Source organism: Haliotis rubra, unplaced genomic scaffold (genome assembly GCF_003918875.1).
Source record: "Haliotis rubra isolate DU_JTF1 unplaced genomic scaffold, ASM391887v1 Scf979, whole genome shotgun sequence".
Classification (NCBI taxonomy): Eukaryota; Metazoa; Mollusca; class Gastropoda; order Lepetellida; family Haliotidae; genus Haliotis; species Haliotis rubra.
In genome coordinates this window covers 60,282-84,591 of record NW_025767722.1, presented here as the reverse complement: position 1 = coordinate 84,591, position 24,310 = coordinate 60,282, and the positions used below count along the sequence as shown (strand labels likewise).

General features: G+C 41.6%; 2 protein-coding genes across 20 annotated transcripts in view; one reads left to right on the top strand and one right to left on the bottom strand.

Annotated features, from left to right (window-relative positions):
• Positions 1–24,310, bottom strand: part of LOC124265412 (mucin-2-like) — a 104,845-nt gene that overhangs the window by 30,330 nt on the left and 50,205 nt on the right. For 7 of the 16 annotated variants that reach the window (XM_046700188.1, XM_046700186.1, XM_046700185.1 and 4 more), the window contains exons 7-10: positions 18,611–18,643; positions 17,550–17,582; positions 16,446–16,478; positions 15,348–15,380 (exon numbers count right to left, since the gene is read on the bottom strand). In XM_046700188.1, coding sequence (XP_046556144.1) covers positions 15,348–15,380; positions 16,446–16,478; positions 17,550–17,582; positions 18,611–18,643 — 132 coding nt within the window. Of the gene's footprint in view, positions 1–14,282; positions 14,630–14,912; positions 15,222–15,347; positions 15,381–16,445; positions 16,479–17,549; positions 17,583–18,610; positions 18,650–19,682; positions 20,067–20,976; positions 21,064–21,950; positions 21,991–22,021; positions 22,125–24,310 lie in introns of those variants that run through there. The other 9 variants (XM_046700193.1, XM_046700194.1, XM_046700195.1 and 6 more) reach the window with 9 other exon arrangements.
• The window catches only part of LOC124265415, a 106,139-nt gene that overhangs the window by 44,225 nt on the left and 37,604 nt on the right, over positions 1–24,310 (top strand). For 2 of the 4 annotated variants that reach the window (XM_046700205.1, XM_046700204.1), the window contains exon 5: positions 4,290–4,346. In XM_046700205.1, the coding sequence (XP_046556161.1) occupies positions 4,290–4,346 (57 nt within the window). Of the gene's footprint in view, positions 1–4,289; positions 4,347–7,528; positions 7,631–8,083; positions 8,118–8,342; positions 8,597–24,310 lie in introns of those variants that run through there. The other 2 variants (XM_046700209.1, XM_046700208.1) reach the window with 2 other exon arrangements.

Here is a 24,310-nt window from a genome sequence, read left to right as displayed (position 1 = left end):
GCAAATGCTTTCGGAATATATCCTTCTTTCACTATGGGAATAATTGTTAGAATGACAAGATGGTATATACACATGGAGAAGGTATCGCAACACTTCATATTTTTCAAGTTCAGTACCATCCCTGACGCTGCACCGCCCTGATAGTATCAGATGTATAATTTGCCAATGAGGTATTGCGATAAATCCTTGATGAGTGGCTTGTACGAACAAATCAAGATTGTGTACTGACAGATCTCTCTCTGGCGACCCATAATGTTCTACGGGATTGAGATCTGAACTCTTGAGTTTTAGTTCTGTTGCTTACAGAAATCCACGTCACACTGACAAAAGAAAACAAGCCATAAATATTAAAATATGAAATTGAATTGGTGAATTTTGAAGGCAATAATTGCTGTGGTCGACTGCCAGTCCCTGACCATATCTGGACAAAATCCCCGTTTTAAGGTGAGTGAGTGGAGTTTACACGCCGCTTTTAGCAATGCTGCAGCAATATCATGGCGAAGGACACCAGAAATGGCTTCACCGTTTGTACCCATGTGGGGAATCGAACCCAGGTCTTCGGCGTGACGACCGAACGCTTTAACCACTCGGCTACCCCACCGTTACCCGTTTCCAATGTATAACCTTTAAATACTTGAAACCGAACAAGGACCCACTCTGTGGCAGAGTGTTAATATTGTACGAGCTTCACTCAGGTGTTGCGACGGTTTATGGACAAGAAGTCGACCTTTTGAAATTTCGCTATTGACACGAAGTCGACCCGCGGTACACTTTGATGTTGAAGGTGTTGCTGGGGTCACAATAATCCGCTAGTTGGTGTTATTTTAAGATTTTCCATAAGGTCTCCATAGCGTAAGGCGTGAACATAGTTCACTCAAAATGTCATCAATGACATCATATGGGAGTGAAGTTTACAATGATCAGCATATTTCATTCAGTTTAGCTATATGTAAGGAAACAACTCGCGGTACATTGCATTCAGTTTCGAAATGGCAAATGCACAGTTAAATCGGCGATTTCTTCCTACATCTCGTGGTGGAAGATGACTGTGTTGGTGGATTCATGTACTGAATGACTATGAGGGAGCGAGATCGGAAGTGCACAGAAAAGAACTGTAAGTCCACTGCGTTAACTGTTAATGACATTGTGACGTCCATAGATCCCATTTGAACCACCACGATCCCGACGGTCTCCGTACCAACAACCATCAGGAAGGTAGCACTCTCGTCTGAAGAGATCGGTGGGAAAGGCCCATCCCAAGATTTTTTAAATAATTAAATTTCTGGCTAAGGAGCAGACTCACGCTGTAGTCCGCCTGTTGCAGTTATGCGGTGGACAGAAACATCCATGGAAGAAAAAGAAAAATACAGGAACTTGGAACGCCACCTTGACGTCCTAAGACATCATCTTGGGAGTGGACAAATCCGTAGTAGTAGTTCCGGCATCCAATGAAAATGTACAAATATACTATCAACAAATCAACGTCGAGAATCACTAAATTGCACACTGTGCAAATATCAAAAAGATATTACACGGGATCTCCTCACCCGTATGGGTAATAATTACAAGGTGAATGTACTTATTGTACGCGTGAGCATTAATCAAGCACCACACACCTTTCTGATATGGTAAGTAGGAAAACATTTCAAGCTGACGTATACAGAAGGAACGTACTCTCATCAAAGTCGTGTGATTAACTGCCTTTGACGTCAAACGTGTATCGGCATGCCCAAACTGGCATGTTCTGATGGAAAAGTAAGCAGCCTTATTTTGGGAGTTGTCTCTGTTTTAACTAATAAGTTCAGTATGAATTAGGTGGGGCAATGTGGGTGTTCATTTATGAAATATAGATCGTGTTTTGAGAGCAGGACACGTTTCAACGTTAACGATTCTAGTAGTTCAGTTTCTTGTCCCACCTGACAAGCCATGCTTCCTTCACTTTGCTAAACTTGATGAGTGAGTGAATGAGTTTAGTTTTACACCGCACTCAGCAATATTCCAGCTATTTGGCGGCGGTCTGTAAATAATCGAGTCTGGACCAGACAATCCAGTGATCAACAGCATGAGCATCGATCTGTGCAATTGGGAACCGATGACATGTGTCAACTAAGCCAGCGAGCCTGACCATCCGATCCCGTTAGTCGCCTCTTACGACAAGCATGGGTTACTGAAGAGTCATTCTAACCCGGATCTTCACGGGTCGGCTAAACTGAAGGTAGTGTATACATCGTATGTGCAAGTAGGGCTTTGTTCTGCGATATGGAGGTATGAAGGTATGTCTGCAAGACCACTGTCGAATAGAGAGGTACACTTATCGTGTTTAGTGTTTCTTTACATTGTGATTTCGGGGCCAGTGTTACTTGTTCGGTAAAGGCCCACAGGGCGAACCTGTAAAATGTTAGTATATTTCGTACTGTACTATCCATACAGAGCCATTAAAACCTTGCATTATGGTCTAGAATTGTGTGATGTACGAAACTAGACATGCGAGTATTTTAGAGGCATCCTTGTTTTGGACAGACCTGTTAGCTTGACCATTCGTTGTTGTCTTCTTTTCTTTTGTCTCTGTGTTTCGATTTATATATTTCTTTTCAAAAGTAAGGGCTCCCTTAAATAATCACTATTGTTATGTATAACAAATTGTTGAAAGGCATATGCAAATATCTTGCATGTGAACAGCCGCGTTCTGGTGTAAAGTTTTGCCAAGAATTCGCCAATTTTCACTGATTTGTATCATTTATTGAACTCATGACAATAATCTTTTCAACGTTACGAATTTGTTTTTACAATACATCAGTTCATGTGTAAACAGTAATTTCAAACACTATGGAATATTTTGCAAGTTATAGTTGAGAACAGTTGCCTGAAGTAAGTGCCTATATTTACACTAGAAGTCCAAACGCTTGAAACGAAGTATATTTTCCAAGTTAAACTTTCAAGTTAAAAAAATGCTGTAAGAGGAAGTTCTGAAGCTATTGCGCACAGAAAAAGCTGCCACAGCCAGTAAGTAGAGCAAAATGCAAGGAAAGATCTGAAACAATGTCAAATTGGAAATGCCACATGCTATACCTAGTGTCATCATATATATCAGCCGAGGATAGTACTTTGATTTGGAGCTCAAGCTGAGGCATGTAAAATACAACACGTGGTGGTTTTGTACGTTGGTGGTTTTGTACGTTGGTGGTTTTGTACGTTTTGTACTCATGCGATGATGGTTAGAAAATGCATGACTGAGCATACCTGTATCAGATACGCATTTGTAAACCAAGAGTGAGTGAGTGAGTTTAGTTTTACGACGCACTCAGCAATATTACAGCTATATGGCGGCGGTCCGTAAATAATCGAGTGTGGACCAGACAATGCAGTGATCAACAGCATGAGCATCGATCTTCGCAATTGGGAACCGATGACATGTGTCAACCAAGACAGCGAGCCTGACCTCCCGATCCCGTTAGTCGCCTCTTACGACAAGCATGGGTTACTGAAGGCCAACCCGTGAAGGTCTGGGTTACCTCAACATTAACTTACGACTGTCTTCGGGCTAAGAGAGCTTGAAACATCTATAGTGCGTTTGGCTCAAAAGCGGACCGATGAATTGCAATCTAACTCGAAAACTAATAAACATGTAATACTCAATGAAACGCTGATCATAATCAAAACATCAGACCAACTGTGTGATTTGTTTCTCTGCACTCCTCCCTCGTAACAAATAGTCAACTGTGTCAATATTTTAATGATAGTTTGTTAAACAACCTTTTTATTTTTAGGACAAAAATTCTGCAAAAACCTCACAGAGTGGGTATGATGTTTTGATTATGATCAGTGTTTCACTGAGTATGTTATGTGTATTAGTTTTCGAGTTAGATTGCAATTCATCGGTCCGCTTTTGAGCCAAACGGACTTTCGGTCCTGCATCTGTTCTCACCATAGACCGAGCAACAAGTGAGCGAGTGAGTTTAGTTTTACGCCACACTCAGCAATATTCCAGCTATATGGTGGTTGTCTGTAAATAATCGAGTATGGACCAGACAATCCAGTGATCAACATGATGAGCATCGATCTACGCAAGACACGGGAGGAACGATGTACAACTGGGGATCTTCACCTCTTTCCTCCATGGTGTAGTTGATAGATTATCCGGCCCGAGAGCGGACGGTTGGTGGTTTCATCCCAGATCCTGTCACTCCAAATAATGTTATTTGTTATTACCTTGCCTGGAGCTCGTCATTTAAGTAGTAAACCAAAGACCGTGTATTGTTGATACTGATATTAAAGTTATTGTTGTACAGGCCATCTGGATCACCCGCTACAAGATATGGATGTACCTGGAGCTGGAAGAACGCAAGGTAGATTATGTGAGCGAGATGGAGAGTATTTGTAGACGATGCTTGAGCTTGATACGAGAGGAAAGGTTGAGTCGATGCGGGTCTTAGACATTGGCTGTATAGACCTGATGTACCTAGAAAAACATTCAGATCGCATATGGGATCCAAACCCACGGGCGTAGATTTCTGAAACGTCTTAGAGACGCAAATCTGAGTCTCGAAACGCGGCACTTTGGACGACTGGGTGACCTGGGGCCCGTTCCACGAAGTGATCCGGGCGTAAGGTGGAGTCTACTAATGCCTACAGTGAATAATGCCTACAGTGTTAAATAAACAACTTTACGCACCAGTGCTGCTGATTGCACCTGCCTTCAACCTTTCAATAAAGTGGCATGGTCCTATTTCAAAGTGCACTAATGCCTACAGTATATAGAAAACAGTAACTTTCTATGTTGAGAGATATTCTATTTGGTCATTCATATACATATGTACATTCACATACATATCTTTCACATTGTTGTCATATTTTTCTTAATTTTCTTAAACTTTATATATACATATATACATCTTTCACACAGTCAACTACCACATTCATTAATAAAGTCATTGTGGTAACCAAAAGTAATTTACATGTATACACACAGTTTCACACATTCATCAACATAGTCATTTGGTTTTCAAGCTAGCTTGATCAAATATCCTGCAGCAGTCAGGAATTCCAGGGGTGTCTTGATACCAGATGTCAGCTGGGCCTTCAGACGAGTGAGTCTCTGGTCAATTTCTGTGTACGTCCTCTTGCGGGGTGGGGGACGGGCGCCATGAGCCATCTGCACCAGCTTATTTCTCTCCGCTTTCTCCAGCATGGTCGTCTACCCAGGTGCTGGTGATGTAGTCCTGGAACTCATCCTTCTGTCCAATGGCAGGGGCGTCGTCCATGACCTCTATCCAGGCATTTTGTACCATGGCCACTGGGAGGAGGGGGAGTGCTGCTGCTCGTCGGACCCATCTGTGGACCTCAGGATCCTGCTGGTAGGCTTCGCTGAAGCCGAGGTTCTGTACTTTCCTCCAGAGAGCCTGGCTGTAGTGGAAATAGCATCCACGGACGTCGCAGTTGGGGAAGACGGTCTCAACAGCGTTGATGGCAGCGATTTCGAAATCCGTCTGGATGACATCAGGCTGAAGGGCGATCCCGTTGTCTGCTGGATCTTGTCGTTCAGGAGACGTAGCAGGCGTTCATAGGTGCGGCGTTGACGATTCGGCAGTAGACAGAAGGCCAACTGGGTCATCTTCCCTCCGACTAGGCCATGGATGACGTACAGCTGATCCCAGAGAGGAGGACAGGAGTAGAAGGTGCCGTCCATGTAGAGGGTGTCCACTTCTTGCAGGAGGGTCAGGCGGTCACTTGTGGCGAAGCAGAGAATCTTGTCATCATCACCGTCATCAATGCAGAGGAAGGGCAGTCCATCTGTAGTCTCCTTGAAGAAGTCGGGTAGATTCACCTCGCTGAGCGTCTGGGGAAGTGGCGGCATCATCTTCCGTCTCTGCTTGTAGAGTCCACTCTTCATAGAATGGAACGACTTGACTGTTGCTGCTTCACCTCGGTCAAGTCGGGAAATCTCCTCATCGTAGATCACCTGAACTGGCGTCGTCTCAGTCCGTACCCGCTGCCTCAGGGAACTGGCAATCTTCAGGGCTACCTGGTCTTCTTGTGGGTGGTTGTGTGGGGTCTGATTCCGAACAAACTGTCCGACTGTCGTACACTTGCCAAAGCAGCCACCTTGAACACACTTCCAGTGTACACACGTCTCTCGCCTGTTGTTGAGTCTGTAGCGGTATCCCTCCAAGAGTACCTGCTGTCCTCCTTTCTGTGATGTGAAGTATTCGACTTTCTTGGGATTTGCCATGATTTGCAATGAAGATTTGTATCACAAGCATTTTAAAGCAATACATTTCCTTCTCCCTTTAATAATCTCTCAATTAATTACTCTATTCTTCAATTTTAAAGCAATACATTTCCTTCTCCCTTTAATAATCTCTCTATTAATTACTTTACTCTTCAATTTCCTTCTCGTGTGAGAACTAAATGCGTATGGAATTATCAAAACATAAGCTAGCTAACGATTTAATACTCTTGATCTTACTCTTTACTCTCCTTGCTGGCCTCCCCTAATCCCTTTGTAGGCAATAGTGCACACTAAGTGGAACAATCTACTTGTGTGCAGGTAAGCGTATCGCTGTCACTGCAAACGTTGTAGCTATTATTCCCTGTAGGCATTATTCACTGTAGGCATTAGTAGACCTAACCGGGCGTAATGACTGCCGTAGGCCAACGTTAATGTATGGAAGTTACGATTACGTTTGCGTTAAGATCCCTTTGTGGAGCGGGGCCCTGTCCTCCAGAGTTCAAACAATATGGTAAAGATCTGTATTTTAACTTTATTTATGTTCGGTGCAAGAAACCACACAGCTCATAAACTACCTAATACAATAGTTTACTTTCAATAGGGGAAGCTGTTTGGCTAGTTTGTTTCTTGGCTATTGTGACAGCATAGTCCTCTGTTTACTGCAGTATTTTGGTCCCTACTTCAGGGGTTGCTGTAAAGATATCACTGTCTTCCCAAGCTCTGCTTACATACGCACAATCTAGGGCTGGGACGAGCCCACATTTTCTACCCGGGTACCCCACCCCCTGTTACCCTACCCTACCCGGATACCCGTTATGTTAATTCCTGACATCAACTTTGTAAGAAATGGCAATATATTCTTCAGCTCAGAGGCTACAATTTCGAGTTTTTCAATATCTTAACCATGTATTATTTTCAAAACAGGTGACCGACCGAACAATTATGTCTAAATCTTCAAAGACAATACAACCTTTTAATCATGACAGAATAACATATAACATTGTTTAATGTGTTAGTACATGATCATAGCGGGTCCGGGTATTGAGACGGGTACCCGGGTCCAACTCATCACCCATCGTGGGGGGTATCCGTCCCGGATATCCGGGTTACTCGTCCCAGCCCTAGAGCAAGCGTACGGAGGTCCGTTCGGAGACTAAGCTGTGCAATACTTACTGAAACTATCCCGTCTACTAACAAGAACCAATGTGACCTTTCAGTCAACCCAATTTTGAACAGTACATTGTAATTAGAAATCCTCAGCTAGAAGATACATAAAATTAACAACAGTTTTCGCTTCAGTTTCAGAGAGACTACGGGGAACTAGCCTTTGGTGTTGTAATGTTCGTCATGTTTGTCGCCACTATCCTGGCCATTATGTTTGGTCTCCTACTGGAACTGTTGGTAAGATGTTACTAAATATCGATGCACTTTTTTGACTTGCTCAATTACTTCTGTAATGACGGGTTTATGTAGTCAATCGTTTCTTGAACAGACAATCCCGGTGTTGTGGACAATGACCCATGACGTCACCTATCCTGATCCATTTAGACATCTATCATTCGAAGCCGGAATCAGCATTATGCAAACAACGGTTGTAGCGAATTCAAAAGGACCAATAACGATGGTTCGTTATAACCGTAGTGCCTTGCGCGTTTCGACTAAAACATACAGTGCAGAAAAAAAGTAAAAAAACCCCAAAACAATCACTAAAAACTCAAACAGTTCGTTATATCCGCCAGTTTGTTATAAGCGTAGTGTACTGTACTATAAATGAAAGTGACGAATAGAATAGAGAGAGGCGGATTTGATTTGTAAAATAAAAAGTATTTTAACTTGCGTTTTGTTTCTCAACAGCGAAAATATACACGGAAATCTCACCAAGAGGAAGGTAAGATACAAACCAAACTAATACGTCTGTGCATTTGTTATATGTATTTGTTGAGTTAATTAATTACCAGTCTCCTCAAACTGCTGAATTCGTCTCTGGATGTATCCTCAAAACTGCCTCTAGATCTAAAGGTCTTCGGTTACCACTGTTTAATACTAAGTTTCTTTTCTTTTCACAACACTAACCAATAGATTCTGCAGGAGAACTTTTTCAATTTTTTTCCAGTGTTCACAGACGATATATCTTTAACGGAATACAATGATATGGACACTGAACCAGAGATGACCATATAAACATCCACTTATTGACACAGAGTCATGGCTGTGCTTGGAAGTCCGAGTCAGAACTACTGACAATAGAGGACTGACAGAACTAGCAATTATACGTTTTTATATTGATACAATGAAAGTTTTTATTCTCGCAACAAAAACTTCCGCATCTCCACATACTTTTGTAAATAAAAGTGTTTGTTAAAGGAACGTGTCTTGTGTATAATGAAAATACCCGAGAATGTTGTAACTAGAGTCACCATGAGATTGGTTGGTTGTTTAACGACGCACTCAGAAATATATATTCCACCCATCTGGCGGCACCATGAGAACAAGAGTCAGCGAGTGAGGTTTACGCCGCTTATAGCACCAGGAATTGGCTTCACACATTGCACCATGAGAACAAGAGTCAGTGAGTGAGGTTTCCGCCGCTTTTAGCACCAGGAATTGGCTTCACACATTGTACCATGAGAACAAGAGTCAGTGAGTGAAATTTACGCCGCTTTTAGCACCAGGATTTGGCTTCACACATTGCACCATCAGAACAAGAGTCAGTGCGTGAGGTTTCCGCCGCTTTTAGCACCAGGAATTGGCTTCACACATTGTACCATGAGAACAAGAGTCAGTGCGTGAGGTTTACGCCGCTTTTAGCACCAGGATTTGGCTTCACACATTGCACCATCAGAACAAGAGTCAGTGCGTGAGGTTTACGCCGCTTTTAGCACCAGGAATTGTCTTCACACATTGTACCCATAAGTGGAATCGAACCCGGGTCTTCGGCGTAACGAGCGAGCGCTTTAACCACTATGAGCATATATACTGGACAAAATAAGTTAGGGATATTGGTATTTTTATGATTGATATTTTATCAGTGTGACAATGAATAAATAGATCATTATTCATAATTTGCATATATCCCTACTTTTGTCCAGTATATGAGAACATAACGCGGTGAGAAGAAGATAAGATAAAATATAACTTTATTATACCCGAAGAAATTCTTTTTGTTTAAAAAACGGCCTCAAAATTAAAATCAAGTTAGTAGTTATCGCATGCATGATGACTATTCAAAAACATTGTTGCATTAATAACATTAATACTGGATGGTATGGAGGACTGCAGATCTCTGTTTGTTTTAAGCGAAGGTAATCGAAAGCAGCGTCCAGATGGAAGTAGTTGAAAATGGTGAGATAAAATATGTGAACTATCAATTCTAATTTCAGTTGTCTTTTTGACAATCCGGCGCTCATAGATAAAGGGAATATACTCAAAAGACAATCCAGTAATTTTGCTGGCAGTATTAACAATTTTGAAAAGTTTGATTTTGTTGCGAGCAGACAGACCCCCATGTCAACAAGCATGTTCAGCTTTATTGGTACATTTTTTTAAAGACGATTCCACGCACATTCCACATTGACATTTTATAGGAGCTTCAAAAATGATTAAATCATTTCTGCTGCCGTGAGTGCAGAGGTACATATTATCTGCTCGTCCGAACACGCCCCTATTGATACTGACATCAATATTCCAGAGTGAATGAGTGAGTGAATTTAGTTTTACCCAGCTTTTATCAATATTCCAGCAATATCACGACAGGGGACACCAGAAATGGGCTTCACACATTGTACCGATGTGGGGAATCGAACCCTGAGCTTCTTTTTGACGAGCGGACGCATTAACCACTAGGCTATCCCATCGCTCCCAATATTGCTGAATAATGTTATGTTAAATACTGCTGGAAAATAGATTAGTGGATTTTCGATCTTAATGTAATTGTGAGTGTGTGAGTAAGTATGGATTTATGCCGCCTTTTGCAACATTCCAGCAATATCACAGCAGAATACGCCAGAAATAAGCTTCACACATTGTACCCATGTGGGGAATCGAACCCGGGTCTTCCGCGTGACGAGCGGACGCTTTAACCACTAAGCTACCCCACTGCCCCTGATGTAATTGTGTGAAACAGACATAGATAGGCAGAAATGCTAAATTATACATGAACGGATTTTGTACGGGATAAATCTAGAATGTTGATGAAGATGTGGACCACAAGTTTATTGCTCTGTAGATATATTTGACCTCAATGTCCACGTCCATGGTAAAATTACACGGAAATAGAAGTGACGAGGAAGTTAGCATTACTGCCAAAGGTTGTCTGCCCTTTGACCACGCGCATGGTCCATGAGTGGGATATACGACTGGAGGTGAGGTGATGTGAAATTGGGTTTAACGTCGTGCTTGAGAATATTCCGCTCATATGACGACGTGCATGCGTGTGTATGTGTATATGCGGCTGCTTGTACTAGCACAGACTTAAGCTGGTTTAATAGTGCTAGCCCACTGAGATACCATGCCGCAGTGAAGCATGAATACCCTGCTCAGACACATTATACTGCCTCCGAACCTACCAGTCCTTGTTGTACCCATTAATGCCGAGCGCCAGGCAGGGACCAACAAGTACCATACTTTAACGTCTTTTGGTATGACGCGGTCGGGGATCGAACCCGCAACCTTCCGTTCTCCGGACGGACGCTCTAACCACTACACCACGGAGGCGGTCTACGACTGGAGACCATATGGGGCGTTAACTTCCAACCGCTTAAAATCACGCCAATCGCTTTCGTTCTCAAACAAAAAAGGCTGATGACGGAAATTGGAGCATGAGAGCGGAACTAAAAAATCGTGACTGAATCAACTCATTAATTTAGAAAGGGGCGGTGGGATAGCCTAGTGGTTAAAGCGTTCACACGTCACACTGAAGGCCCGGGTCGATCCTCCACATGGGCATAATGTGTTAAGCCCATTTCTGGTGTCCCTTGCCGTTATATTGCTGAAATATTGCTAAAAGCGGCGTACAACCATACTCACTCACCCACAAATGTAAAAATGCAGGTAACTCCTCAGCATCCCCAGTCTGCTCCAGTGTAGTCATCATGTCTGTTCCATTAGCAGCCGTGCCTCCAATTTAGAAACGCAAAGGTAAGGAACTGGTAATCAGAGTACATTGGTGGCTGTTTTGATCCGAAAGATCCAGGGGAGGTAACTCTTGGCTAGGCGCTCTATCGCCCTACTGGCTACATTAGACAACCAGAAAGAACTACTATCGTTTTGTGTGTGTGGATGCTTATTAATCGTTGACCTGATATCTCAGATGATCGCGTCTTCACCAGACATTCTAGTAATCAGCAGCATGAGCATCGATCTACGCTATTGGGAGCTCAGCCTCAGGGTGTTTAACGCTGGTGGGTGGCTCAGGGTCAGGTCTGACGAGTCTGCTTTGGTGAGGCATCAGTACTGTATTATCCGTTTGGCTCCAAAGCAAACCGATGAATTGCAATCTAATTCGAAAACATAATAAAATACTCAATGAAACACTGATCATAATCAAAACGTCAGACCAACTCTGTGAGTTTTTTGCAGAATTTATGTCCTAAAATTAAAAAACTTGTTTAACAAACTGTCATTAAAATATTGACACAGTTGACTATTTGTTACGAGGGAGGAGTGCAGAGAAAGCTAAGGGACAGCCAGGTGTGCGAGAAAGGATGGAGACGGCACAGCACAGGTTAATGAATCAATAACTTTGTCGGCACTTGTGCACGTGCTTCTCTACCACCCGGCTGTCCCTTTCTCTGCACTCCTCCCTCGTAACAAATAGTGAATTGTGTCAATATTTTAATGATTGTTTGTTAAACAACTTTTTTAATTTAGGGCATAAATTCTGCAAACAAATGACAGAGTTGGTCTGATGTTTTGATTATGATCAGAGCTTAATTTGCGTGTATAACTCCTTGGGGTCTCCATTCGTAATGATTCCTGGGCTCGCCTCGTTCTCTCACGTGATCACGATCTAAGACGTGATTGGTTGAAATATAACCACACATGTACCACGTGATATGGATCAAATAGAGTTTAATGACGTCATTCGTTTATAAGTTGGGCACCAATAACGTCATTTGCAAGGGAGATAAGCCATGGTGCGTTTATTATGGACATGTAACTCTCGGTAAATGTACAAAATATGAATCGATATAACTGTACTGTTTTGGCTATGAGCCTGCTTCAAGAACACTTTTTATGCAGACAAGAAGGTTAATATTCGTGTAAACTTGCCCTTTAGCAGAGACCATATAATAGAGCACACATGACAGTATTCATCAAATACAAAGATAAATATATGCTTAGGCACTCTAATACACCTCAAAAACACTGTTGCAAATATAAGTATATACATGAGAATAAATGAAAAAAATATTAAGTCTTACCTTTGCAATGAAAATACGCGAAATCGATGACTGAAGTGAACAGACGTTTTCGCCAGCTTCCAGATAGGCTGCGCAGTACAAGCCGTAGCGCTGATGGTTTTGCGCATTGGCTCGAGGGCCGTCCCTCTATTATATGGTATCTGCCTTTAGGTAACTATGTGAGCGAGCATGAACCGTTAACAACAAAGATCTAGTTAATGAAAGATAAAGCGAAATGAAGCTCAGATTTCTTTATTGTGAAAGCAATGATTATAAGACAATCGTACATACACACAAATATGGATTGCTGCAAAGATGTAACACAAAATGTGAATTTACATAACACTTCATTCAATTTTGCAATGCTATTTGCATTTAATATATGTAAGTGGATTTCCCAGGTCTCAAAGATATATTAAACTACAGTTAAACTGACGGGCTAAAGAAACGCTTCCATAGATTAAATCACTATTGTGAAATAACCACAAAAGATAGATCTGTAAAACAAAATGAACAGAGAGAATCGCCTGTCACCCGAGAATAGTACTCTCTGCCATTCAAGTCAGTGAAAACGTTGAACCGTCCATGCCCATCTAAGTTTCCGTCGAAGCTGTTTGGCTGTTAACTGCTGTCCCCGGAAAGGTCTGAAAGCCCGGATTCCACAGGACCTCGGTCGTCTGGCTACTGTGTATCGGCTTACACGGTGACCCAAGCCATGCGCCGCTGTTGACGTCACCGCCAGGAAGGGGTTTCTGAGATGCAGCGTGCGCAGATACTTATAAATTTTGCTCTTTGAGCGAAAAACATGCAAACTGTATTTGGACAATGTATGGCATGCCTTATTTCCAAGTGGAAAGGTCATTGTTGCGTTTGGGCGATGTGTTTTCACGTGATGGTGATTGCAGCTGCAATTTCATTTTCAATGTGGTAACGTTTCTTTAGTCCTTCAGTTTATATAAACGTACTAATAATTTATTAAGAAATATTATATCGCAGCCATCACGTGTTGCCGGATTAAATATATAGATCTGCACACGAAGAAAAAAACCATAAAGTTACCAAGAATTTTGATTATTGACGCCTAGTTTTTTGCAAAGCTAATCTGTCTGAAAAGGTTTTTCATACCGAAGTGCACCTAGGATTCTGTTTCGTACTAATGGCACATCCGATGAAATTGTAATTGCAAATTTCCGATTGATAAATAGATAGGGAAGGTTGTGAAAGGCAAGTATAGACAGGATTTATAGTCTGTTTGCAGTGAAAACGTACCGATCAATTTCACTTTAAACAAAAATGTAAATCAAATAAAGTGAAATTAAAATTGCAAATCCTCATAATTTTACCTTGCCAATTGAACATTTACATCTCAGAATTTCATTCAACTTAGGATAAAAGTTGTTTAACAATAGATCTTAGATTCAAATCGCTATTACTGGTTTGTATTAAAATGGGGTAAGCGCAGTAGTTGGAACAGTGAAACAAATGCACGGGCGGTAAGTGTTGAGCGTGTTTCATTTGATGCGCATACCCCATTGTAATACAAACCAATAATAGCGATGTGAAACTATGATTGTTTGTTAAACAACTTTTATCCTAAGTTGAATAAAATTCTGAGATTTAAGTGTTCAATTGGCAAGGTAAAATTATGAAGATTTGCAATCTTAATTTCACTTTATTTGTTTTACCTTTTGATATAAAGTGAAATACATCGGTACGTTTTCGTTGCAAACAGACTATACATAGGTTCAAGTTTTGGGCTAGTAGAAGTTCACTCCCAAAATTCGTTTTATATCAAAAAGTACACGAGCTAACTGGTGTAGTTAGTTAGGAAACGTATTCTGTTTCCTGAAATTCAGATTCATGCACCTAATGTTATAGATAACAAAACTTTCGGGATATCTTGCGTCTTTGGTCTAAATTGAAAATGATAGAAGAAAAGCCACTGTTACGCTATCAGGTTGGTTCTTCCTCGCTGTCATTCCTTATGCGGCTGGAGAATCTGAAGCTATACAACAATCACCACCATCATCATCATCAACATCATCATCATCATCGGCGTCGTCGTTGTCGTCGTCGTCATGATCATCATATTATTATCATCCCTCGTTCAGCTTGACACTATATGTCACATTTTCATCAAAAACGTCATTACACACCATTACCATTTTCATTTTCGTCATCACCATTAACTGCATATCAGTTGAAAATATATCGATGTAAATGTATGAGGGAATTGGCATTAGTGACCTCTGAAGATCTCCATTTAGACAGAAATAACTTACCATTACAAGCCGTGAAACACGTGACAGTCACAGTCTCGCTCTGACCCACCGACCCTCCATCCGCCAGCAACCGGAAGTAGTACAGAGTGTCTGACTGGAGCTGCGTGACAACGAGTGTCTGTCGTGTCTGGGACTTGTCTTGGTCTGCCACTAAACGACTAACATTCCACACGGTTGAGTCTTGGTTGCGATGGAAGAGAACGAACCTCGACCCCCCTGTACGTGTGTCATTGTAGGTCCACTGTATCTTAACGCTGGAGGCCGAGTGCTCCGTACAGTAGAAATCGGTTGGAGGGGAGGGCTTCATGTCTGTAACGAAATGGGTTTCCGTGTTGGTCACACCTTTGTCCCAAGGATCACACATGGGAATAACGTGTACTTGACAACAACGATGATAAGCATTACATGTTTAGGGGAGAATTATACAAAACTCACCAGAACGAATGGTGGTTGTAGCAGATGTTGGTACTGAAAATAGAATTGATAATTTGTTGTTATTTTAGCATCAGATGCGTGATAAGACAGATTAGGTACACTTAGAATCCATCGAAAAGAGGCACACACACAATCGCACGCACGCATGCACGCACCCTTCATCTCTGTACCGAATGTCAGTTACATTTCCCTGAAGGCGCACAAAGCTAGGATAAAGCTCCCGCAATCATTACGCTCCCACCCCCATATTGGTCAATTTGGACGTCGATAAACACGTACTCTTCCGTCACGGCACTGAAGCAGAAAGCGTGATTCGTCACTGAACCATGCAGGTTGCCAGTTTTGTAGATTCCAGAATAGAACGTTATTTCACCATGGAACCTGTCGGCGTCGTCGCAGGACAGGGCCAAAAAAAGGGTCTTCTGGCTCGTAAACGATTACGAATGGTTTGCGCGAACGCTCCTCAAACCAGGCACTGCAGTTGCAGTTGCTGTGACAGTTCGATTCCGCAAATGAAGTACCCGGATGTACCTATCCTCCGCTGCAGTGGTTTTCTGAGGTCTCCCACTTCGAGGTCGATCTTGCGTAGAATTGATCTGTTGATATAGATCCCATAAACAACTGATGGTACTCTGGTGAACATTGAGGTGACGCGCAACGGCAGATGGAGACTCCCCAGCCTCCAGCCGTCCAATGGCAATGTTTCGATTTACAGCACTGAGTTGCGGCATAATGATATTCTTTCACTGAGCTAAAACAGTGCCAGTGTTCCTCTAAAAGCAAAATGCTCTATATATTCAATGTCCCTGCTCACGATTCCTCATAACTGCACGTGCATATTTCGAACAATTTTTTCGACATTTTTAAGTGATTTTCATGCAAGTTGACACTTTAGAACATGAACGTTCATTGAAATTTTCGAAGATGCATTGTTGCGATGTACCTTCGTTCCATGTACACAAACCAGCATTATAAAGGAGTAAATAAGACAACCAAACACTAACTTTTAAACATATTTAAAATTCCATTTGTCAATATCACCTATGCGTTTCTGTTTTGGAAGAGTATATATTTAGGGGGGAATTATGCAATACTCACCAGGACGAATGGTGGTTGTAGCAGATGTTGGTACTGAAAATAGAATTGATATTTAATTGTTATTTTAGCATCAGATGCGTGATAAGACGGATTAGGTACACTTAAAATCCATCGAAAAGAGGCACACACACAAACGCACGCACGCATGCACGCACCCTTCATCTCTGTACCGAATGTCAGTTACATTTCCCTGAAGGCGCACAAAGCTAGGATAAAGCTCCCGCCATCGTTACGCTCCCACCCCATATTGGTCAATTTGGACGTCGATAAACACATACTCTTCCGTCACGGCACTGAAGCAGAAAGCGTGATTCGTCACTGAACCATGCAGGTTGCCAGTTTTGTAGATTCCAGAATAGAACGTTATTTCACCATGGAACCTGTCGGCGTCGTCGCAGCACAGGGCAAAATAGGGTCTTCTGGCTCGTAAACGATTACGAATGGTTTGCGCGAACGCTCCTCAAACCAGGCACTGCAGTTGCAGTTGCTGTGACAGTTCGATTCCGCAAATGAAGTACCCGGATGTACCTATCCTCCGCTGGAGTGTTTTTCTGAGATCTCCCACTTCGAGGTCGATCTTGCGTAGAATTGGTCTGTTGATATAGATCCCATAAACAACTGATGGTACTCTGGTGAACATTGAGGTGACGCGCAACGGCAGATAGAGACTCCCCAGCCTCCAGCCGCCCAATGGCAATGTTTCGATTTACAGCACTGAGTTGCGGCATAATGATATTCTTTCACTGAGCTAAAAAAGTGCCAGTGTTCCTCTAAAAGCAAAACGCTCTATATATTCAATGTCCCTGCTCACGATTCCTCATAACTGCACGTGCATATTTCGAACAATTTTTTCGACATTTTCGACATTTTTAAGTGATTTTCATGCAAGTTGACACTTTAGAACATGAACGTTCATTTAAGTTTTCGAAGATGCATTGTTGCGATGTGCCTTCGTTCCATGTACACAAACCAGCATTATAAAGGAGTAAATAAGACAATCACACGCTAACTTTTAAACATATTTGAAATTCCATTTGTCAATATCACCAATGCGTTTCTGTTTTGGAAGAGTATACATTTAAGGGAGAATTATGCAATACTCACCAGGACGAATGGTGGTTGTAGCAGATGTTGGTGCTGAAAATAGAATTGATATTTAATTGTTATTTTAGCATCAGATGCGTGCTAAGATGGATTAGGTACACTTAAAATCCATCGAAAAGAGGCACACACACACACACAAACGCACGCACGCATGCACGCACCCTTCATCTCTGTACCGAATGTCAGTTACATTTCCCTGAAGGCGCACAAAGCTAAGATAAAGCTCCCGCCATCATTACGCTCCCACCCCCATATTGGTCAATTTGGACGTCGATAAACACGTACTCTTCCGTCACGGCACTGAAGCAGAAAGCGTGATTCGTCACTGAACCATGCAGGTTGCCAGTTTTGTAGATTCCAGAATAGAACGTTATTTCACCATGGAACCTGTCGGCGTCGTCGCAGCACAGGGCAAAATAGGGTCTTCTGGCTCGTAAACGATTACGAATGGTTTGCGCGAACGCTCCTCAAACCAGGCACTGCAGTTGCAGTTGCTGTGACAGTTCGATTCCGCAAATGAAGTTCCCGGATGTACCTATCCTGTGCTGCAGTGATAATCCGAGGTCACCTCTTTGATGCCTATGTTTAGAATTGATTTGTTGATATTGTTCCCCCAAATGACTGATGGTACTCTGGTGAATATGGAGTCCAAAGCCTCCAGACGTCCAATGGCAATGTTTCGTTTTACAGCACTGAGTCGCCGCATAATGATATTCTTTCATTTAGCTAAAACAAATGCCAGTGTTCGTGTAAAAGCAAAACGCTCTTATTTATTCATTGTCCCTGCTCACGATTCCTCATAACCGCACGTGCATATTTCGAACAGATTTTTCGACATCTTCGTCATTTTCATGCAAGTTGACACTTTCGAACATGAACTTTCATTTAAGTTTTCGAAGATACATTGTTGAGGTGTGCGTTCGTGCCATGTGCACAAACCAGCATTATAAAGGAGTAAATATAACAATCACACGCTAACTTTTAAACATATTTGAAATTCCATTTCTCAATATCACCTATGCGTTTCTGTTACATTTAGAGGAAAATTATGCAATACTCACCAGGACGAATGGTGGTTGTAGCGGATGTTGGTGCTGAACCTAGAATTGATATTTAATTGTTATGTTAGCATCTGATACCCGTAAGATGGATTGGGTACACTTAAAATCCCTCAAAAACACACACACGCACGCACACATACGCACGAACAAAATAATAATTGTAATTGGTCTTGATTATATAAAGGACTTGAAAATGACACCTAGATATGAAATCTTATCTTTATCTTTATGTCTTTTTATGGACTGAAGTACGTAACGGATACTGAGTTACGCATGTTGATACAATCGAATTGGTGTTGAATATATATAAAGAGCTCGAATAGGAATTTTCTATATGAAATATTACCAGCAACATAAACTGTCCTCTTTCCGCTGTAGTCTTCACTAATGACAGAACACCTGAACTGTCTCCCATTGTCTTGATTCGAGACTGTATGAACCAGTGTTGACGTCCCTGTATACTGGCATTCCCCTGACGACGTAAGAGGGTCGTAGGTTATGTTTTGGTCGTTGGGGTACCGTGTCCAGGAGGTGAACTCGTTGTTTACAGATCGCCACTCCCATGTCCACAGGTTCTGGAGGTTGTTCTCATCAAACTGGTTCCCAATCCGTCCTATACATCTGATGGACAAGAGCTGACCATCGTCATACTGGACCCTGTCAGGCGTAGGGGCCATCACTATCTGTCCTGGGTAGACTGAAAGATATGATAGAAACTGTGTCTGTTCATATTCTCATTTTTTTTGCGACAAAGAATATCAATACTACGAGTCACAGGTTCATGTGTACACGTGTACTCTTGATTACCAAAAGACAACTTTAGGACATCTAACATTTTAGCATCCATAAAGATCCGGGGTAGAATTGGTCTTCAGTAACCTATGCTTGTCGTAAGAGACAATACACGGGATCGGGTGGTCAGGCTCGCTGACTTGGTTGACACATGTAATCGTATCGATGCTCATGCTGTTTATCACTGGATAGTCTGGCCCAGACTTGATTATTTACAGACCGCTAACATATAGCTGGCATATTGCATAGTCTAAGATAGTTAATATAAGAACAAACGCACATCTAGCTGTGATGTTGGTAGTTGCCTCATCACTTCCAGCTGACCCCGTCAAGTATGACGTGCTGCAGTAGTATGTAGAAGCAGCATCAACACATCTCAGATCTGTCAGGATGATCTGTATACTGCCTGTTGCTCCACTGATAGAACCCGAGGCTGTCATCCGCGGTTGTAGACTTATGTCCACTACTTGTACTGACGAATCTGTGTTGGTCATTCGTATTATAGGCTGATCAAAGCCAGGAGAAGACTTCTTGCCAATCTCTATGTTAAACACTGTAGTTATCCCAGGTGCATCTGGCCTGCAACTTACAGTCAACTGAGATGTTGGGTTACTGCCCCCGATAGTTATTTGACTCGGTGATGCGGTCAGGCTTGCCCCGGTGACTGGAAAAGACAACAAATGTGTTCATGTCAAATACCGATGCAGAAGTTGAGCAATCGAAAACATGTCAGCTGATTCAAAGATTTAAACATCTGCTGTGAATAATGTATAACATTGAAGCAGAAATGATGCTATCTTTTGCGGACACGAAGGAATAAGCTCACACTGCCAACAAATGCAATAGTATCATCATTCGGTTCCATATATGGCGATTGTGATACCCAATCTACCACGTAATGCCAATGCGTAATTAAGGGAATATCATGAAAGGAAAATTCGTAGATTATAGTATATTTCGGTATCGAAAACAAAATAACTGATAACAGCTATACAATATCTCTTTTATAACTGTGGCATTTGAGAAGCTGTTTCGATTTTAGATTTTTGAGGATGTACATGAATGAATATGTTCACATAGATAACAAATCCTAAGTTAACTAACTCCATTCCATTCCCTGTATTTATGAACCAAGTGTCGATACTGACTCCAGTTCTACCTCTTTTACAACCTAATGCCAGCGCCTAAAAGTAGACATATCATAAGAAGCTATGTTGGAGTGTGGAAACAAAATGATCTTCAACAAACAATGTGATGAATGATTTCTTACAGTAAAGACACCAGTGAAGATCCGAGTTAGAATATTGATCTTCAATACCATGCTTGTCGTATGGGGCAACTTACGGGATCGGGTGGTCAGGCTCGCTGGCTTGGTTGACACTTGTCATCGGTTCCCAATTATGCAGATCGATGATCCTGCTGTTGATCACTGGATTGCCTGGTCCAGACTCAATTATGTACATACCACCGCCATATAGCTGGAATATTGCTGAGTGCAGCGTAAAACTAAACTTACTCACTCACTAAAGACTCCTTCCTTCTTGTTATAGATGGGGCACGATGTTCGTACTTACCTCCAGACACAAAGGTCATGAAGGTCAGGAGACAGACGAGATGACAAGGCGCCATGCTCTGTTCTTCTCAATAACGAATTTCTGTTCCTGAAACATGTCAATGTATGACGGCTATGAAACATCGCCTTCATTTTCCTGTTGTATTCCTTTATCAGATCGATCATGTGGTTTGTTTACAGTAACCATTTCGCTACTTGTCTGTTGACAATAGTGTCGTATTTCTACAGCAGATCATTACATGTGGTTTGTTTACAGTAACCATTTCGTTACTTGTCTGTCGACAATAGTGTCGTATTTCTACAGCAGATCATTACATGTGGTTTGTTTACAGTAACCATTTCGTTATTTGTCTGTCGACAATAGTGTCGTATTTCTACAGCAGATCATTGCATGTGGTTTGTTTACAGTAACAATTTCGTTACTTGTCTGTCGACAATAGTGTCGTATTTCTACAGCAGATCATTGCATGTGGTTTGTTTACAGTAACCATTTCGTTACTTGTCTGTCGACAATAGTGTCGTATTTCTACAGCAGATCATTACATGTGGTTTGTTTACAGTAAGCATGTTGCTACTTGTCTGTCGAGTTGTTACATAAGAAGAACAAATGAAACACATTATATGTTTCTGTGCCCACTTTCGGTATCAAATACACAGACAGTATCATTAAACACCCAGATATTAAAACAATGCATGTTATGAATTTCTAAAACGATGGTAAACATACCATGTTAAATGCAAACATATCAACATGTCAAATACTTTTGAGATGGAAATGCCTTTTCCAAGAATATAAACCAATTGAAGCTGATATACGTATTTAGCATACTTTAGAAAGCCTACAGAAAGTTCACGATTCACAACTCGTGGTCCTCAGGTTGGTTTGATATGTCTGTCGAAAATTGGTTCCCATCAATATATGAAAGATCACGATCACTAATAATAACAACTGTAGCAGTATCGATGTAAACATACGTGCTTCGAACAAAGTCTTCTTGTAATAGTAGATACAGCTCTCACACCTTTGTTCCGTGAACCACACCTACCTGTTGATGCGATCTCACCGATGTTAAATGCAGTGACTTCAGCAATGGTGTAGTGTTAAAAGCACCCCCTGTGCACCGTATACCTTGATTTGTGGCGACACAGTGTCAATACTATGACGCATTGTCCGTGCGATAAGAGTATTTATTACCCACGTTGTCAACGTATGGGTAGTTGCATACTAATCTCGTACGTCACACGAGTGTCGAATCGCGTTGACCTGTGTCGTAACGACTTGACCTGAGATTCTAACGATTTGTTTGGATAACCGATGACCTCTGAATTAGGTCATATTCTGACGTAACTATTTTTTCATTCATAACAAACACGTGAATCCATTTATTCTACAGCTTAAATTCATTGTGGGAATGTAAACATCGCGAACGATGCCGTGTCGCTGTTTAATTGTGTGTCGAACTGAGATATTATATCCGTCGAAAAACATAAACGCAATGTTTCCACCAGTGATGTTAGACGAATGAAGCAACTGCAAACCAAGAAACGGGGCGCTACGGAGTAGTTTACTGTAGGAGGCTGTACGAGGCGATGACAACTGATATGCATCGTGACGTTGGTTACCAAGGCAGTGACGTCATTGCAGTGACGTCATGCAAATATTGTACTACAGTACAAAACTCTTCCGCAACCTCTTTATGAAACCGGTTTCGGTTTGAAACCAAAATATTAACAAAAATACGCTATTTTGTCAATTTAATGCATGTAAGACGTGGGTAATAAATAAAATACCACACTCGGTCTCATTACAAACGAATTATACGAAACTCGTGACCTTCCTATGTTATCTGACCTCGCTTTCGCTCGGTCAGATACCATAGGAAGGACACTCTATATTTACAGAACAAAAGTAAGGGTTTGAACAGTGTTTGTGACTGTTGATGTATGACACTGACGTGAAAGTTCAAGTCCTGCCCAGATTGCCTTCACAACCGTCACAACTGTAACAAAGAGAATTTATGGGTGTCAACTTCAAACTGAAGTGCAAATACTTTCTGAATATATCCTTCGTTCACTATGGGAATAATTGTTAGAATGACAAGATGGTATATACACAGAAAGAGAAGGTATGGCAACACTTCATATTTATCAAGTTCAGTACCACCCCTGGCGCTGCACCGCCCTGAGAGTATCAGATGTATAATTTGACAATGAGGTATTGCGATAAATCCTTGCTGAGTGGCTTGTACCAATAAATCAAGATTTTGTACTGACAGATCTCTCTTGCGACCCATAATGTCCCAAACATGTTCTACGGGATTGAGATCTGAACTCCTGAGTTTTAGTTCTGTTGCTCACAGAAATCCACGTCGCACTGACAAAAAAAACAAGCCATGAATATTAAAGTATGAAAGTGAATTGGTGAATTTTGAAGGCAATAATTGCTGTGGTCGACTGACAGTCCCTGACCATATCTGGACAAAATCCCGTTTTAAGGTAAATGAGTGTAGTTTTACGTCGCTTTTAGCAATACTGCAGCAATATCACGGCGAAGGACACCAGAAATGGCTTCACAGTTTGTACCTATGTGGGGAATCGAACCCAGGTCTTCGTTGTGACGAGCGAACGCTTTAACCACTCGGCTACCCCACCGTTACCCGTTTCCAATGTATAGCCTTTAAATACTTGAAACCAAACAAGGACCCACTCTGTGGCAGAGTGTTAATACTGTACGAGCTTCACTCATGTGTTGCGACAAGTCTTCACATAAAGACCGCCATGTTTGCTGTACAAACAGTCACACGTACAATCATAGCTTGCCCGGGATTAGTCAGGTCGAGATGAATGCACTAATGTACACATCATCTCATGGTAAAATTAATTTCAATTCTTATATTATTCCCCTTTAACTTTATTAATCGGCTGTTGTTGACTTGTTGACAACTTGTGTGCAAATTGGATTTTTACAAGGTGAATGTACTTAATGTTCACGTGAGCATTAATCAAGCACCTTTTTTATTTGGTAATCAGGAAATATTTTATATTATTTACCTTTAACTTGTTAATCGGCAGTTGTTGACAACTTGTGTGCAGAGTGGATATTTACAAGGAGAATGTACTTAATGTACGCGTGAGCATTAATCAAGCACCTTTTTTATTTGGTAATCAGGAAAATTCTTATATTATTTACCTTTAACTTGTTAATCGGCAGTTGTTGACAACTTGTGTGCAGAGTGGATATTTACAAGGAGAATGTACTTATTGTACGCGTGAGCATTAATCAAGCACCACACACCTTTCTGATATGGTAAGTAGGAAAACCCTTCAAGCTGACG